The sequence below is a fragment of the Spea bombifrons genome, chromosome 6 (assembly GCF_027358695.1).
Source record: "Spea bombifrons isolate aSpeBom1 chromosome 6, aSpeBom1.2.pri, whole genome shotgun sequence".
Classification (NCBI taxonomy): domain Eukaryota; kingdom Metazoa; phylum Chordata; class Amphibia; order Anura; family Pelobatidae; genus Spea; species Spea bombifrons.
Window position 1 is genome coordinate 2676019 of NC_071092.1, and position 15970 is coordinate 2691988.

The 15970-nt window shown below is 41.6% G+C and overlaps 1 protein-coding gene across 2 annotated transcripts in view; it reads left to right on the forward strand.

Moving 5' to 3' along the window:
* Nucleotides 1-15970, forward strand: part of PTPRG (protein tyrosine phosphatase receptor type G) — a 179534-nt gene that overhangs the window by 116271 nt on the left and 47293 nt on the right. For both annotated transcript variants that reach the window (XM_053470206.1, XM_053470205.1), the window contains exons 7-9: nt 3349-3506; nt 4530-4722; nt 13217-13401. In XM_053470206.1, coding sequence (XP_053326181.1) covers nt 3349-3506; nt 4530-4722; nt 13217-13401 — 536 coding nt within the window. The remainder of the gene's footprint in view (nt 1-3348; nt 3507-4529; nt 4723-13216; nt 13402-15970) is intronic.

The following is a 15970-nucleotide window of genomic DNA, read 5'->3' on the forward strand; positions in this document are numbered from 1 at the left end:
TATCGGCCCTGCGAAAGACTTGAAACCTTTTTTTTCTTAGATGCGGAAGAAAAATACTCGGGGAGCCCAGCTTGTTCCGATTGAAAAATAAATCGGTGTTTAGTGGTCAAATCTTTTTTTGCCCCGTACGTGCCACGGTGGTATGTTTTCGATGACGTACAATTTTAAAAAGGTAGCGCAGTTGAGAAATAAAATGTTTTTGGAACGTTGAGCTCTGTGGGTTTGGGTTACCCAACTTTATGGCTTCCCATAAGGCACATTGTGGATGTCCAACTAAGTTTGATCTGTTATTCGTGACATAGGACAGCAAGCCCAGTCCTCCCATCGCCAAATTTTGGGGCACATCGCCTTTTTGGGCAAATAGCCCCCCCCAGTGTCCCACTGGCCAATTGGCTGGTTACAGGAGAGGTCTTTGATTTCCCCAACTGGCGCGTTTGCACCATGGAGATTGTATTGAGCTGGCACAGCCGCCATATACTGCTTTAAAAAGTACTTGTTGCCTTTTATCCACGACTCACTGTGCGTTTCTTCCCGGCGCTCCGCATCAAGGACGACGGTCTTGGGGGAGCGTTGGCTGGGAGTGCTGCCCTCGCTCAGGCCCCGGGCAGCATCCAATGCGAATACATCACTGTTTGTTATGTAGAGTTTGGGAAATGGGTCAACCGTTGTCGGAAAACGTGATGTGACACCGGGTTCCTGGAATGATATCGGTGATGGAACTTGGCGTCCTTGATGTTAGTTGGATGAACGTGAAATAAGGAGAATCAGATAATCACTGATATAATGAGATTTAAGGAAACTGATGATTTCTAGTTTACATCTCTAAGATCCTCATGTTTTTCCATGAGTTTGATGCACGCTTAAACCAGGTAAACCTCGATTGAAACGCGAAGTTAAGAGGTGCGGAGGGAGAGCGCGTAACGCTTATAACGTTTATTTTGACGCGATAAAATATTTTCCTTTAATTGAGTGATAAAATAAAAGAGCCGCTATAATGTTATTCTTACTATTTCTTCTTGTGTTTTTGATTCTGAAGTTCACAACGTACCGTACGTTCCATCCATGCTTTACATTCTGATTTCTCTGGGGATTTGCTCGCTTTCAATCACCTTGGGATGACCTGCAGTCTTGCGAAGAACAAAGAAGACACTACAGATAGTTTAGGTTCGCAGATAGAAGTTTGCTTTTGTGTTGGGCGATTCAAGGAGGGAAAAAAAGGCGAGGATCAAGATATCAAAGCCGGGGGTTTGGATGTTTGGGGAGCTCTCCCTTTTTTTTGTGTGTGCTGTTCAAATCTATTTATGGTAATGTTAATGCGTTCTCTTGCTTCCTCTCGCTTCTTTTCTTGGATTTTGTTGCCAGACCCGCGAGGGATTAAGTAGAATTCAGACAAGAAATGAGAATTAAACCAAAGAAATATTGTATCGCAAGATGTCACCTAACAGCGTGAACGCTGCGCTAAGCTGCCAAGCCGAAGCACTTAACTTTAGATGCTGTCCTAGTTGCGTTACAATGCGGTCATCTCGTTGGGTTTGTGATGTCTTCTCTTTGAAACCATCAATAAAGGACATTCTTTATGTGTAATGTACATTTTAACGGACCATCTTTTCTTGGTGATCACAGCCAGTGGGAACCCGACTATCAACAGAAGGTCTTCTTTGAAGTGTTTTTTTTGTTGTTGAAGATTTGGACTCTTAGATCCCCTAAAACCTGTGGGAAAAGAGGTCTTAATCTGTTCCCCGTCCTACAAAAAAGAACTATTTTCATAACCTACATGCAGATAGATTACCTTGCATACATTCGCAAAGATTAAAGAGATCCGATCGCTTCGGATATGTATGTTTTTGAAACCTCCATGCTTCCATTTCAGAATCCTGCAAATTGGTTGACTGTTTAGAGAGGTTTAGAGATTATTAAAGTCTGTTTGACAGCCCGGAGAGAGAGAAGATGAGTAAAGCTGTTTTTTGGGGGGTTTTTTTGCTGGAAATTCAGCTCTTAGGAGCGTGATATAAAAAAAAAAAAAAAAAAAAAAAAACTGAACTTTTGCATTTGCCCACAGACCACCCCCTCAATTAAACTCAGAACGAATGCTTAATGACTAGTGACATTTCAGATGGTTCTGGGCGATATCAGTTTGCAGCATAAAAATATTAAATAAATAATAATAATAGAAAAAAACCTTCAAGGACTTAAGAAACTGAGAAGAGACTCAAAAACAAACAAGAAAAAACTTTACGTATCTTATCGTCAAAAAAAAAGACAGAAGTAGAGAACGCTGTTTGCATGTTAAAAAGGCATCTTCTTGTTGGCGAAATCCTCGTTCAGGTTGATAATTCATTATGTTCTTCCAAATGGTTAAAACGCAAGACAGAATGAGACGAATTGTAGACTGCTTGATAAAGTGTGTATTTAATATGAAAATCATTCATTATTCATGCGCAGAAATTTGAATAACTTTGAATTTAGCATTCCTGTTCTTCATCTTTTACTTTGATGGACTATTAATTATTTAATAATGATACTGTAGGCATATGGAGGAAAGACTTTGATGAACGCATCCGCCATCTTTTCCAATGGGCCACCACTTTGACCCAGGCGATGGAACCTTGGCCATGAAAGGTTGATGGGACCTTGACCACGTAGACTTTGGTCTTGTTGTACCTGGGTCTTCTTATGTCTCCTGTGTCTCTCTAAATTGACGTTGTCCATCATCGACCTGGATATTGATACCGAGAAGATAGTTATGCGATTCCCCTTCCACCCCGATTCTTCTATAAGTTACCGCGGACAAAGAGGTTCCTTAACTCGCAATATCGGCATTCCTGCCATATTTTCCCGGCAGATATTGAACTGAAACACAAGATCTGTTTTGGTTTTTTTCTGCGTGTATTGGAAGAAGCAGGAGTTCTTCAGAGCCTTCTGTTATTAGATTAGTGCCTTTATTGTGTTTCTTGGCTCTACAGGAGAAGGTTATATATGATATTGGCTTATGACCTTGATAAAACGTGATGACAGAGTCGGTCGAGATCAGCGCTGTGTAATTTGCACGGTGAGGCTATCACAAATGGTTAGCGTGTACGAGAGTCACGCGTGGTCCTTGTTATGCACTCCTTATACGCACCTTCCATTTTCTCGCTACTTCGCGTGATTTGTGATCAGTAACAAAGAAATCAGAAATTAAATTCATCTCCCAGCCGCCGGATTAATTTCATTAAGTAAAAAGTTCTCCAATATTATACTTTAGGGATACAATGTTTTTTTGTTTTTAATGACTGTTGCGGTTGTAAAATGCCTCCGATCTGCCTACTTTATGTAAAGAGACATCTTGTTTTCCGTTTTCTTTTGCAGAAAAAGAAACCTTTTTGGACCCGTTTGTTCTGAGGGATCTACTGCCGGCGTCACTCGGAAGTTTTTACCGCTACACGGGATCCCTGACCACACCACCTTGTAGCGAGATTGTGGAGTGGGTCGTGTTTAGTCGGCCCGTTCTCATATCCTATCACCAGGTACGTTACAATCGACCGCGTGTCAGTGTCTTGGAAACATCACGGCGGGCTTGGTGGTCTTTGAGGATCAGGTTTGGAGGTCGACTGGCTTTAAACGAAATGGTTGTATGCAATACATGACTGTAACGCAAGGCGAATGTTATCGTAGATACAATGTAACCAGAGTATCGTTTGCCAAAGCGTTCCCTGTAAAGACACGCACTAAATAGAGTCCAAGTCCTAACGAAACTTGCTAATGAAGATGTTCTTTCTGTAAGCTGATTTAGCTCCAGGACCGATATGTCGACAGTAAGCACGATTGCGATGCTCTTTGAAACGGTTTGTCTGAAGATGTGCTTGTTTTCTCACCTTTCGCTCCGAAGCTCCGTCTCTTTCCTTGTTTTTCTGAGATAAAGTCAGGAGGGACCAAAAAGCCGAGCCGCTCAAACAATACAAAGGAGGCCAGAGATATAAAATATTTCTCATATGGTTCAAGAATTTATCTATTTATAGAAAAAGACCTCAGATTTACCCCAGAGCTGAAATATTGTTGCCAACCCCGTTACCTACCTCTTATGTTGGGGTAGTTGGGGGTATTTTGTATGTGCCCTTTGCCGTTGGGGATATGTCTCTTGGTAATTGCTAGCTCCATGGCTTAAGCTCCATAACCTCGAGCGGATTAAATGTCATTCAGTTGACCTTCCGCACATCGCAAAGCATTCTAGAACTGTCTCAAAGGGGTATTTTCGACGCGTCCTTTTTTCTTTTTCTTTTTTTTTTCTTTTAATGTTTTTACTTGTCTGCACGATGTTACCAGTCGCTGCTAGAAATTTCCATCCGTCACGAAGCCTATGATTTGCCGGAGAGAGCTTGCGTGATATATAGTAAATCAGTTCAATATAGAATCAGTGGGAACGTAAAATTCCAGGTGCCGATTTTCTTGGCAGGATTATCCGCCTTCCCGTTTGTGTCCATATAAGCCGCGCGTTTAGTACATTAAGTAATAGATGCTCTTTAACTCCGCCGTGTAATTTCTGCTTTCAGCTCGAAGCGTTCTATTCCATATTTACGACGGAACAGCAGGACCACGTCAAATCGGTGGAGTATCTGAGGAACAACTTCCGACCGAAGCAGAGCCTGAACGATCGGCTCGTCTTCAAATCGGCGGTGAAAGACGCGTGGAACGAGGATATGTCCGACTACTTCGACAACTCGTTCGGCACAGAGGCCTCAAAAGGTGACGTCGGCTATTAAAGCTCTTATTACAAATCTAATTATTATTATTATTTTTTTTTAATTAATAATTTGAATCTCAAATGTTCTCAAAATCCTAACGAGAAATTGATTTTTCTTTTATTATAAATTTAGATATTTACTAATTCTTAAGACAAAGACTGAAGATCTTCTAACTGTCTTTTTTTGTGAAAATATTCAAGAATCTACACAGGTTCTGGTAGACTTTTAATTAATAAGGCTAAATATGTTTATTACGTGTTCTCTGTATTAACGATTTTTATATATTTATATGTAATCGTGAAAGATAAAAAGTTCTTTTTTTGTGAGCGCAAGGTTTCGGGGGTATAGATGTAGAGGGATCTCAAGGAACGAGGGCTGAGATACCAGAGGTCCATCCAGAAGCAAAGCTGATAATCTGCAAGGTTTCAACTAAAGTCAGATTGGCAAACCAGGTTAGGGAGCAAGCAGGACACTCGGTAACGATGGCATCCTAGAGCAGAAGATCTGGCTCATTAAACGGCCGCTGGAGCTCTGTGGCAAAGAGAATCGATAGACCTGGAACGTGTCAGGTCGGACGCCTTCCGTGATTCTGCCATTTGCATAAAAATTGGAGCTAATCGTGGCCAGGTCTTTCTTCGTTAAAAGTCCAGGGACGATGCCAAGTCTGTTAACTATTCCAAACTGCCCATGATGATGACTCGGGAAAGCTGCGTTGTGTCGCGTTGAGACGTTCTGGGTCTGGGGTGCCCTTGTGTAATTATAGGGTCTATTGTTTAATCATTTGTTTTCACAAGTCAGCTTTTTTTTCTTGAATCCACAAAAAACACTCGGCAGGCAGATTTCACATCGGTGCGTTAAATTTCTCCGGCTCCCCTGTGGCTCCACGAAGCCTACAAACCAAGGTGTGCGTCTGTGGGGTCAGTATAATCGTGTAAACGCTCTATGGGTTCCTCTCTCGGCTCTACGCTGTTTATCACACCTGATTCCATCTCCCCGGTGTTTTTAGCTCTGGGAAATTATCTTTGTTTTACGCCATGGGATTTAAGCCTTTTGCTATTGCAAACACAGCCACGAATAGAAAATGCAACGCGTATTGTGTTTGTTACGTGACCGGTGACTTACAAAAACACCTAGAAAAAGGAACCCAAACATTTGTTTCATGTCGGGCGCGCTCGGTGTTTGAAGAGAGTCGATAAAGCTAATTAGCAACATTAACAATAATTTTTAGTCTCCTAAAAGAAGAAGGTTTTCAGCGTGTGTTGTTAAAGGGTCCGAAATGGCGATCGTGAGCTTATTTGCAGACATTCTAGAGCTCTCTCTGCTTTAGAATTCTCGGTGTTTGTAGAGAAGACGGATTGTTTGGTAGACTCCTCGCCGTTGTGTTTCTCTAGGGCAGGAGAGCTGCCAGGCCGAATCCAGGTATTGTTGTAAACAAGCCTTTCCCTGCGACCGGATTCCACGATATGAGAAAGCAGTGATCGTAGGAACGGATAATGCGTTTCCCTGGTGAAATCAGTCACCTTGCGAAAAACCAGGCAACCTGACCTAAAATGGGGCCTTGATTTATTTATTTATTTTCTTCCTGTGAATCTTACACATCGTTTTCTATTTCATTTGATTATATTTGCATTATAATTTTATATTTGGAATTAGACTAGAATAAGGGTAGATTTGTATAATAATGTATCGCAGAATGCTTTGGAAGGAAATTCTAATCTTATTCAGCTAAGAAAAGAGCCGGCAAGTCTCGGATTTTTCTGGAGCTGAGTTTTTTGTGCGTTGGAACGGTCGGACGTTTAGATGATCTTTCCTAAAGCTTCCTGAGATTCTTTCTAGGTGTTCAACGCATGAAGCTCCAGATGGACATTGGTTAATGTAGGCGTGACGCTTTATCTTCTTAAAATGGTCACCAGTCCTTGGCCAAAGAGTGTTTTCTTTACTGAATTCCACCTACCTTTTACCCAATACCCCCTTAACAGTGACTACGTCAGAAGGGCAAATCTTTTATAAAAAATCAATTCCTGGGGAAGCAGGGTGAGACGTGGTATCCCGTATTTGCCTTTTGACCGGATGGGCGTTCTGCACAGGTTCCTGTTAACTTATAGCTCCAGACTTGAGCAACAAAATAGTCCAGATCTTGAGTCAAATACCTCTTTGATCTGTCTTGGTAACTCTCCAAGTTTGACGCGGAGTCTCTGGGTGAAGGCTTGCTTCCTTGGGTCTCCTGGTCACTTTTAGCCTTCTCTGGGCAGGGGACTGATATTTGGCCACACACACACCCTCCTCACCCATGTTCCCTCCCACTACCTGTCTCCTTAAGGTGTATGGGGGGCCTACACCTGTCCATGGCTAGCTCCACCCACCTTTCAAATCCACCGCCTCAGAACAGGGAGACCTCCAGGTGGCCTCCGGGGGAGGGGGTAGTTTCCAGGTGGGATCCCTTGACTATGTCCTCAATAACATTTAGAAACCACTGGGTGGAATATAAATTCTACAAAACTAGTAGCATAAACTCCAGAAGGGAAGTGTTACCTGCTTCCTGTTCCATGAAAAATGAGCGTAATAATAAATTACTTCCGACATTTAACTCTCGCGGTCACAACACAAAGCATCTGCTTGAGATCTTGCGTCTTGTAAATTAGAGATGAAAATCCTCCACCTCGCTGCACCGTGTTGTGAGTTCATCGAACGAGACAGCGAGCCCTCTACACGTCCGCCAACGCGTATATATATTTTTTTTATATCAACGTTTTTCCCGACGACGGCAAGTTTATTTATGGACGCTAATATATCAAAATTGTCACGGCTCCCTATATGTTCATCAAAGGTTCTAAGGTTAATTTTTTTTTAAATTTCAAATTAGTATCTCAGATATTTCATCAGCACAATACGCTGGGTTCCGAGTCCCGTTCTCGCTTGTCACCCAACACTATGAGGTTTTTAATTTTATTCCTTTTTTATCTGGGGCGACGTTCCAAATATTGATTTGAAGTCAAAGGTACAGCACTAGTCAAACTGAGCAATTTAGTTTAGGTTCACTATTTCACCTTCCTGACATCATAAATGAGAAGCCATCTCTCACATCGAGGTTACGACAGGCAGTCCGGCATCAATCACTCGCTCGCAAAAGGTTCGGAGGGAATGCATTGTGTAGCAAAATCTGCGAACAGTGACCTAATGGCTCTTGTCTCATCCCGTTGGATGTCTGGGTTGGTTTTATTTTTGGAAGGCGACTCCATCGGTTGCCCCCCCCAAAGCTAAATGTTCTTGAGACCCTTGTAGGACAACGGCGACTTTGTTCTAGAGCAGAAACATCTCAAAATTCAGACTGAAAATCTTCCTTTTCTAAATATAACAAAAATAAGGCATTTCCAGAAAAAAAAAAAACATCTGGGTCTTTAGGATTGATTTGTGGAAATCTTAAGGGTCTGGACTTTGCCCTTCAAGTTTTTGAACCTCTTCTTCTCCTCCGTCATGGTGCCTTGTATAGATATTTTTGTTCTCGCAGTGATATTTGTCTGTAGAAAATATTAATATTATATTTTAAACATAAAGTCAAATTTGAAGAGTTTAAAGAATTCCTCCTTCATGTATTTTATCCTGTTGGGTCCCACACATCGTTTCCCAGTTGAGGGACAGTAGAAGACCAAGAGATCACCCTTTCTTATTCACCAGTGTTTCTTATAAATCTTTTTTAATTGTATTAATTAATTAATTAGTGTCATCTGCACACACAGGGGGTTAAGGATTTATTTATTTATTTTTTTTCATTGTATGAAGAAGCTCTGGTCCAACCTCGGTACTATTTAGCGTCACCAAATATTGTTAGTTTACTGGGGTAAGAGATGATATATTTGCTGCCTCCGCGCTGTCGCTTGAGATTTGTTGAAAAGGGGGAATAAAAGTGTCAGATGCTGCTGGCGATCATACAGTTCCCTTCCGATGCTTTTATAAGCGGTCGCGATGAGGAACGTGTAGACGAGGCGGAGGTTTTGGTTATGTGGGTGCGGCGCGTGGCAATCTGTCACCAAGGGCAGTCAGATGGAATTTGATTAAAAGACTCCGTTGAATGGAAACGTGTGGGTATAACTTTCCGTTCCAGAGAGTGATGAGATATTCAACCAACTGGCTGCACGGGGGAAGAAAAAAACCGAAGGGAAGTCTTCGTTCAGCTGTAGCATTCGTCTTTAAAGAATATCTTGAATTTTCATCATAAAACCAATATTTTACCTTTTCACAGAGAAAAAAAAAAGTCTTGGGACATTTAGCCGGTGGGCAGACGCACCACATACTGTGAAAGCAGCAGAAAGCGTCGTTACAAAATATGATATAACAATCCCCTGTTGGGTTCTTTAACACGGTTTTCTTTTACTTTTTTTTATTCCCCCCCCCCAAAAAAAAATACTTCTTGGGAATTTTATGTATTTTTGCTCAGGGACGAAAGTTTAAAATTGTGCATTGTCCCCTCTGTCAGGACCACTTAAAGCAAGAATAAAATCTCTGGCTTCCTCGAGTTAACCAAGATGCTTACAATGCCATAAGGTAACAGTAGTCTGTACTAGACTTGTGCATTTGGATACGTACCCCTAAACGAGGAGGGACCCCCCCAACATAACAAATGAGAACAGAGCACTCTAAGTTTTTATTTACATTTCATTGATTCTTTCACTCACACGCTCACCCACTCTCTCATTCATGCTCTCATTCACTCTCACGCTCTGTTGGAATGTCTCACTATCTTCTCTGCCGACCGCTTCCATGTCCCTGTCTCCGTGCCTCACAGCTTTGCTTTTTATCTTGCATCTTCTTGTTCTTCTGTCTTCTCTCGTCATTCGCTGATCCAAAAAGTCTTCATTCTTCATCCGCTTCTCCATGAACAAGAGTGGCAGTGACGTGACCTCCCGAAGGGCTTTCACAAAATGGAGGACAAAATGTGCTTCCGGACACAACCTCCCCCCCGTCCTCCAATCGGGGAGAGGTTTTTTACGCACCTGCCTAAAACTTTTGCACAGTACTGAATACCATTACCCTTCCACACAAATTTCCATTCATTGTTTGAGTCGATAATAAACCCTTTTGTATACGAGTATATGCAGGCATTCTTAACAATTTCCCAAAGCCCATTCTTCTGATAATGGCTTTGGAGTCAGCTCGGCTAATGTACACTTAGTCTGAAAATGTTGAAAACCTTTTGCCGCTTAACAATGACTCACCTGGAGAGATATGCGAAGCCGTCATTAAGTACAACACACAGAATGTATGTGAACATCCATGTGTAACCATCGCACAAATAAGTGTGTACATTATACCCCATTACTATGAACCGGTGAAGACCTTAAGTGCCGATACAACGTTTCTCAATGTTTCGCAGTCCACTTTGCTTTATCTGGGCTAAAATACTCAATGCTACCGGAAGGAGCGATGAAAACAGATCCTTTTCATGAACAAACAATCAATTTTACTTGAAGAACAAAGAGTGGCTTTTTCTGCATTGGCCAACGCCACCGGTGAGCTGCCTCGAAAATCAACTCGAGAGCAAATTGAGTGAATTCTTTGGAATTAAAGCAATGGAAGCTGCTTAGCGTAGAGTGTGTTCAGAAGATATAAAACTGTGAATTTGGTTTGTTTTAAATGAAACGGCGAGTGAGAAGGTTCTGGTGTGAGTCCTGACACCGCTGCGCATGACCTGAGAGGTGTCTTCGCCGATGGTGATCATTGTAAGAGGTCTTAGAGCTTGCGGAGAATTCTAAATCTCATTCACCGCTGTCAGGGACCACCGGAGCGTATAAGAATGGGGGATCACAGGGCAGGAGAGGTGCTGAAATCTCACCGTCAAAATGTAATGCGTTTCTTTACTTTGTGTCGTTTTTGTCATTCTTGGTTGACTGGTTTGTGTAATAAAATGGGGAGGAATGATTCTAGAGCCTGTAGCCCAAAGAAAATAGAATTCCATACAGTCAATCACATGTGTAAGGGCGTAGAAACGCACATCGGCGGATGAATGGGTGAATGGGCGGATGAATGGGCGTTTGGTGGGTATCATGTCCAGGTGGTCATGCAAGCAATTTTTAACATTTTTAGGGGCAAATTCTAAGTACCATATTATAAATCATATATAAATAAACAAATCTTATCTTTTCTTGTTGTTCTAAACTAGGAATTCTCAAATCAAGTCCATTAAATACAAAATCTTAAAACGTATTTTTAGTCTTGAGGATATTTCTGGTATTAAGTAATGCAGAGTCAGGGGATGGGTTTGAAGGTCTACTTGCGACTTAATTTAGACAATTATTGTCTTAAAACAGCTACTGGAAATTTGTAGTTGTGGCTCAAAGACAGCGTCCTTCTTTTTTTAGCCGAATTTCTGATAACGTCGTAACCAGTTTTAATTTCCTGTATGTACCTGCGCATACTCAGGGGTTGCAAGATAAGGGTATCCGCTTTGGGTTGTATTCACAGTTTTGAGTAAAGTGCCAAATGCATGCATTTTGGATAGAATAAAATAAGTGTATCGGAAGAAAATTAACTATTTATTATTAAATATTTATTAAATATTATTTATTATTATTATTAATATTATTATTATTCATAATTAAAACAAGAAAAGGAATTGAATTATGGATTTTAGAGAATATTGTAAGATTTTGAAAGCAAATTCACAGTTTCTTACCTTTCTGTTCGTTATTTCCTTTATTTCTTTGTCTCATTTATTTACATTTAATCATTTTCCCCCTTTCTGCACAAAACCGATTGTGTGGTATACATGCGCTCACATTGCAGCCCTCCAGGTGTTAGGAAAACCCAGAAGCCCCCTAATCCTGTCGGAGGATCATGAGGATTGTAGTCTACAGATATTAGGGGGGGGTGCACTTAGCCCGAGATGTATTTAAACTTGTCAGCGTTTTGATCGATGACATGAAATTGCAGAGTTTGTCTTTCTCTTTATTTTTGGAGCAATCATTGTCTGACGGTTAAGAGAAAGAACTCGCCTTCTGGAGTTGTGATATTGGAAGATGTCTCCGACAGACAGCTCGTTCCTTTTCATGTGCCATTCATGCAAGCGTTTCCTTCTTGCTAAGGAATTCTGCAGCTTAAATATTTCCTTTTCCAGCTCCGACAGCTGCCACCCGTCTTCCAGAACAGACAGCAGGTACCGGCAGCCTTTAGGTTTACCTAGATTGACAGTGTTGTTCCGCCTCGCTATATAGACGCTGGCTTAACTAGGATCAAAATTTGCTTAAAAATCGCTTAAATCAAACTTTTTCTGCCCGTTTAGACCTAGGGATTTTTTTTTTTATTTCCGTTGTTCGTGCAAGAGGCGGTTGTCAAAACCTTGGTGGGCTGTGGGGACGCCAAGACCCTGCGCAGCTACAACAAACTGAAGTCTCCAGGTCATGGTCAGCCGCGTCTTCTTTTATGAATGGAGTCAGATAAAGACAGTCATTGGCCATTAGTTATCCAATTAGACGTGCACCTAATCACTTGGTCCCCATGGTACATTGAATCCTCCTGCCTGATTGGACGAGTGCGTTCTCCTCTCCTTATTCATGTTTCAGCAGGTAAATTATTAGTTACAGACCCCGTACCTGAATCGCTTATTGGCAGGGCTACCCTAAACCCAGCCCAGGACAGGGCCACCCTAAACCAAGCCCAAGGGCCACCAGCCACCATTTGCCTCTGCAATCCTTTTTCATTGAGCGGCTACAGAGAATATACCCCGGGAATATCATGGCTCCTCAGTCCTCACCATCATCAAACCTTCGAACAGTTAGGACAGGTGGGATACACTGGTCTTCTCCCCTAATCAACCCCCCTAACGATAAGGATGGACGCCTGGTTGTAGCCTTCTGATTGAGCATGTCCGGTGGAATGTAACTTATATGATGCACCGCAGTCCAATATGCGTATTACGCAACGTGCCATGCTGGTTAACTCGGGTCATTGGGGTTCTTCTGCATGGAAGTCCCATCAATGGGAACATCTTGTCTTCCTACAGAGAGCCGGTCTACTGAACTGGAGTTACTGTTGGAGATACATTTATCACAAGTAATTACATGGCGACCCTCTTGTAGCTTGCAGTGGAAAATACAAAAAATCAGTTGTGATTTTATTAGGAGATACAATGTACAATGATACAATGATACAATGAGATACAATGATACAATGAGATACAATGTATCACCGTCTTGTTACGTTACAGTCTATGGGATTGCTATTCAAGTATTGAATCCATCCGATTATCTTTTTTTTTTCCACGAGGGACTACGGTTGCCTGGTGACCGGATGATGTCACTCGGATAATAAACATACGCAGCTGCATCTCCCAGAGCTAATTTCCGACAAACTTTTTTTTTTCTCTTTCTTCACTGTTACACGAGTTTAAAGGTATAAGATGGAGAAAAGCACATTCCGCGAAATGCACCACGAGTGATTCATTTGGTATGTTTTTTGGTGTTTTTTTTTTAAATAGTTTTTTCATGTTTTCTCGTTTCCAGTGTGCAGCACCCCTCCTGTAAGCATGAAAGTACAACAAATGAATAAGACGGCGTTACTGGTCACGTGGAATAAGCCGGAGACCATATACCACCCGCCGGTAATTAACTACATGGTGTCCTACAGCTGGACGAAGAACGACGACGAGAAAGAGAAGACTTTCATAAAGGACAGCGACAAGGAGCTGGTATGTTCTCACCATCGTTTTACCAATCTAGAGGTTCTCAGTGGGGCTTTTCCTCTGTAGTGAAGGGGTTCCAAGATCTCAGGGTTGTACTTATGGTAGTTTTATGGAGGTGGTAGATGGAACAGCCTTCCAGCAGAAGTCGTAGATCTTAATCCAGTAAGGGAATTAAAGCCTACAGAGGACCATTCTCAACAGAAGACCAAAGACTTGGAGGACGGGACAGGTTTTTTCATTGTTTCTTGTGTGCCTTGATGTGAAAAAAGTATAATTGTTTGTTTGTTTTAGGTTATATTTTAAATTGTTCTACATTATCTTCTTCTCCTGTTACCCAGCGTCATTTAAGGATTTTTTTTATAGTAGGTGCTTTATTTTAAAATAAATGTGACCACAGTCCAGAAAGAAGAGAACAAAAAAAACCTGTTTTCCACCGCGATTCCGCTTTCCTTTCCTGCGCTATTTTAAGATTTGATATCCTCAGCACTTTCCTCTCTCAAACAGCACCAGGCAACAAATTTACCCTTCCAAATCCCGCAAACGAGAACAAAGTAACCGCTTTCGGGCTGGAACGGACTGCGAAGGGAAATCGTCCAATGAATGCTTGAGTTTGAATGCGTGTGAAAGATACTTTGAGATAATTCATGTTAGTCTCCCGTATACCGCTGTAAAGACTCAAACCTTAATCAGTCGTGGGTCTCGTCTTAGATTCAGGAGCTATATGTCTATCCCATGCATGTTTATATCCCCTCACTGTATTACCCTCTACCACTTCTGCTGGGAGGCTGTTCCACTTATCTACCACCCTCTCAGTAATCTAAACAAAATACCTGATACAGTATATCTGACCTATTTGATACATTGTTCAATATCAATGAACTTTGTTATATTTACAGTGCAGTTTTAACGACCATTGTGGATAAGACTGGAAATGTAACCAATAATAATCTTTCTATTGTTGTTTGAAACAATTTGACGTCTGCCTCCCATTCACGGGTTTGTTGGGACTAATGTAGCAACTTATACAGGAAGGATCGAGGAGCCGGACCGGCGTCGCGTCTCCACCAACGCCTTAATGTTCCTGAGCTGTTTCAGGCAGAAACATTTAACATGGACCAGATTCTGAGATATATTATATACGACCGTTCAACAGTTTGGGCTCACTTAGAAACTTCCTTATTTTTGAAAGAAAAGGACATTTTCTCCATTAAAATAACATGAAATGGATCAGCTCAGACAGGGTTAATGTTGTAAATGATTGTAGCTGGAAACTGCTGATTTTTAAATGGAATCTCTTCATAGATGTACAGAAGCCCTTTATCACTCCCATCACTCCTGTGTTCCAACGGCCCTTTATCACTCCCATCACTCCTGTGTTCCAATGGCCCTTTATCACTCCCATCACTCCTGTGTTCCAATGGCCCTTTATCACTCCCATCACTCCTGTGTTCCAATGGCCCTTTATCACTCCCATCACTCCTGTGTTCCAACGGCCCTTTATCACTCCCATCACTCCTGTGTTCCAACGGCCCTTTATCACTCCCATCACTCCTGTGTTCCAATGGCCCTTTATCACTCCCGTCACTCCTGGGTTCCAATGGCCCTTTATCACTCCCGTCACTCCTGTGTTCCAATGGCCCTTTATCACTCCCATCACTCCTGTGTTCCAACGGCCCTTTATCACTCCCATCACTCCTGTGTTCCAATGGCCCTTTATCACTCCCATCACTCCTGTGTTCCAATGGCCCTTTATCACTCCCATCACTCCTGTGTTCCAATGGCCCTTTATCACTCCCATCACTCCTGTGTTCCAATGGCCCTTTATCACTCCCATCACTCCTGTGTTCCAATGGCCCTTTATCACTCCCATCACTCCTGTGTTCCAATGGCCCTTTATCACTCCCATCACTCCTGTGTTCCAATGGCACGTTGCGTTCACTGATCCAAGTTTAAGTTTAAAAGGATAATTGATGGTTAGAAAACCCTTTTGTAATTATATTACAGCCAAAAATGTCCTCGTTTTCCATGAAATCAGCTGAGTGACCCCAAACCTTTGAACGGCGGTGTATTTATATCTATTACTTATGGAGACTTCTTTCTTTTATACAATTTATGGAAAAACAAATTGGGTGGCAGATTTCCCTACATGTCAGACATGAAATATTATTCACCAGGAATTATTTATACTTTCAACATTAGAATTTAAAAAGTACGTTTGACATGAAGAGTAAGCGGCTTGTCTCGTGCGTTGGCGATTTACAAGTGAAATGTGACAACAGAGTAGGTGCTTCGGATCATCGCCTGAGATGTTGCATAATTTCCTTGATTAATAAAAAAAAAAGCGGCCTTTCAATGTTACATCTCAAGCACAACATTAAAAATATATATTAGTTATTACTTGTGTATAGTTTGTGGGTCTGCGCAGGTATTTCTCTATTTTTTACTGGCCCATTAAAAAAAATATATATAAAAAGTGTTTTAAAGCGTAAAAAGTACCTAAACCGATCCGTTATATAATTAGAAGAAAATATATTTGTAGGCAATTATTTTTTAAATGATTCCTGCTGTTTAAATG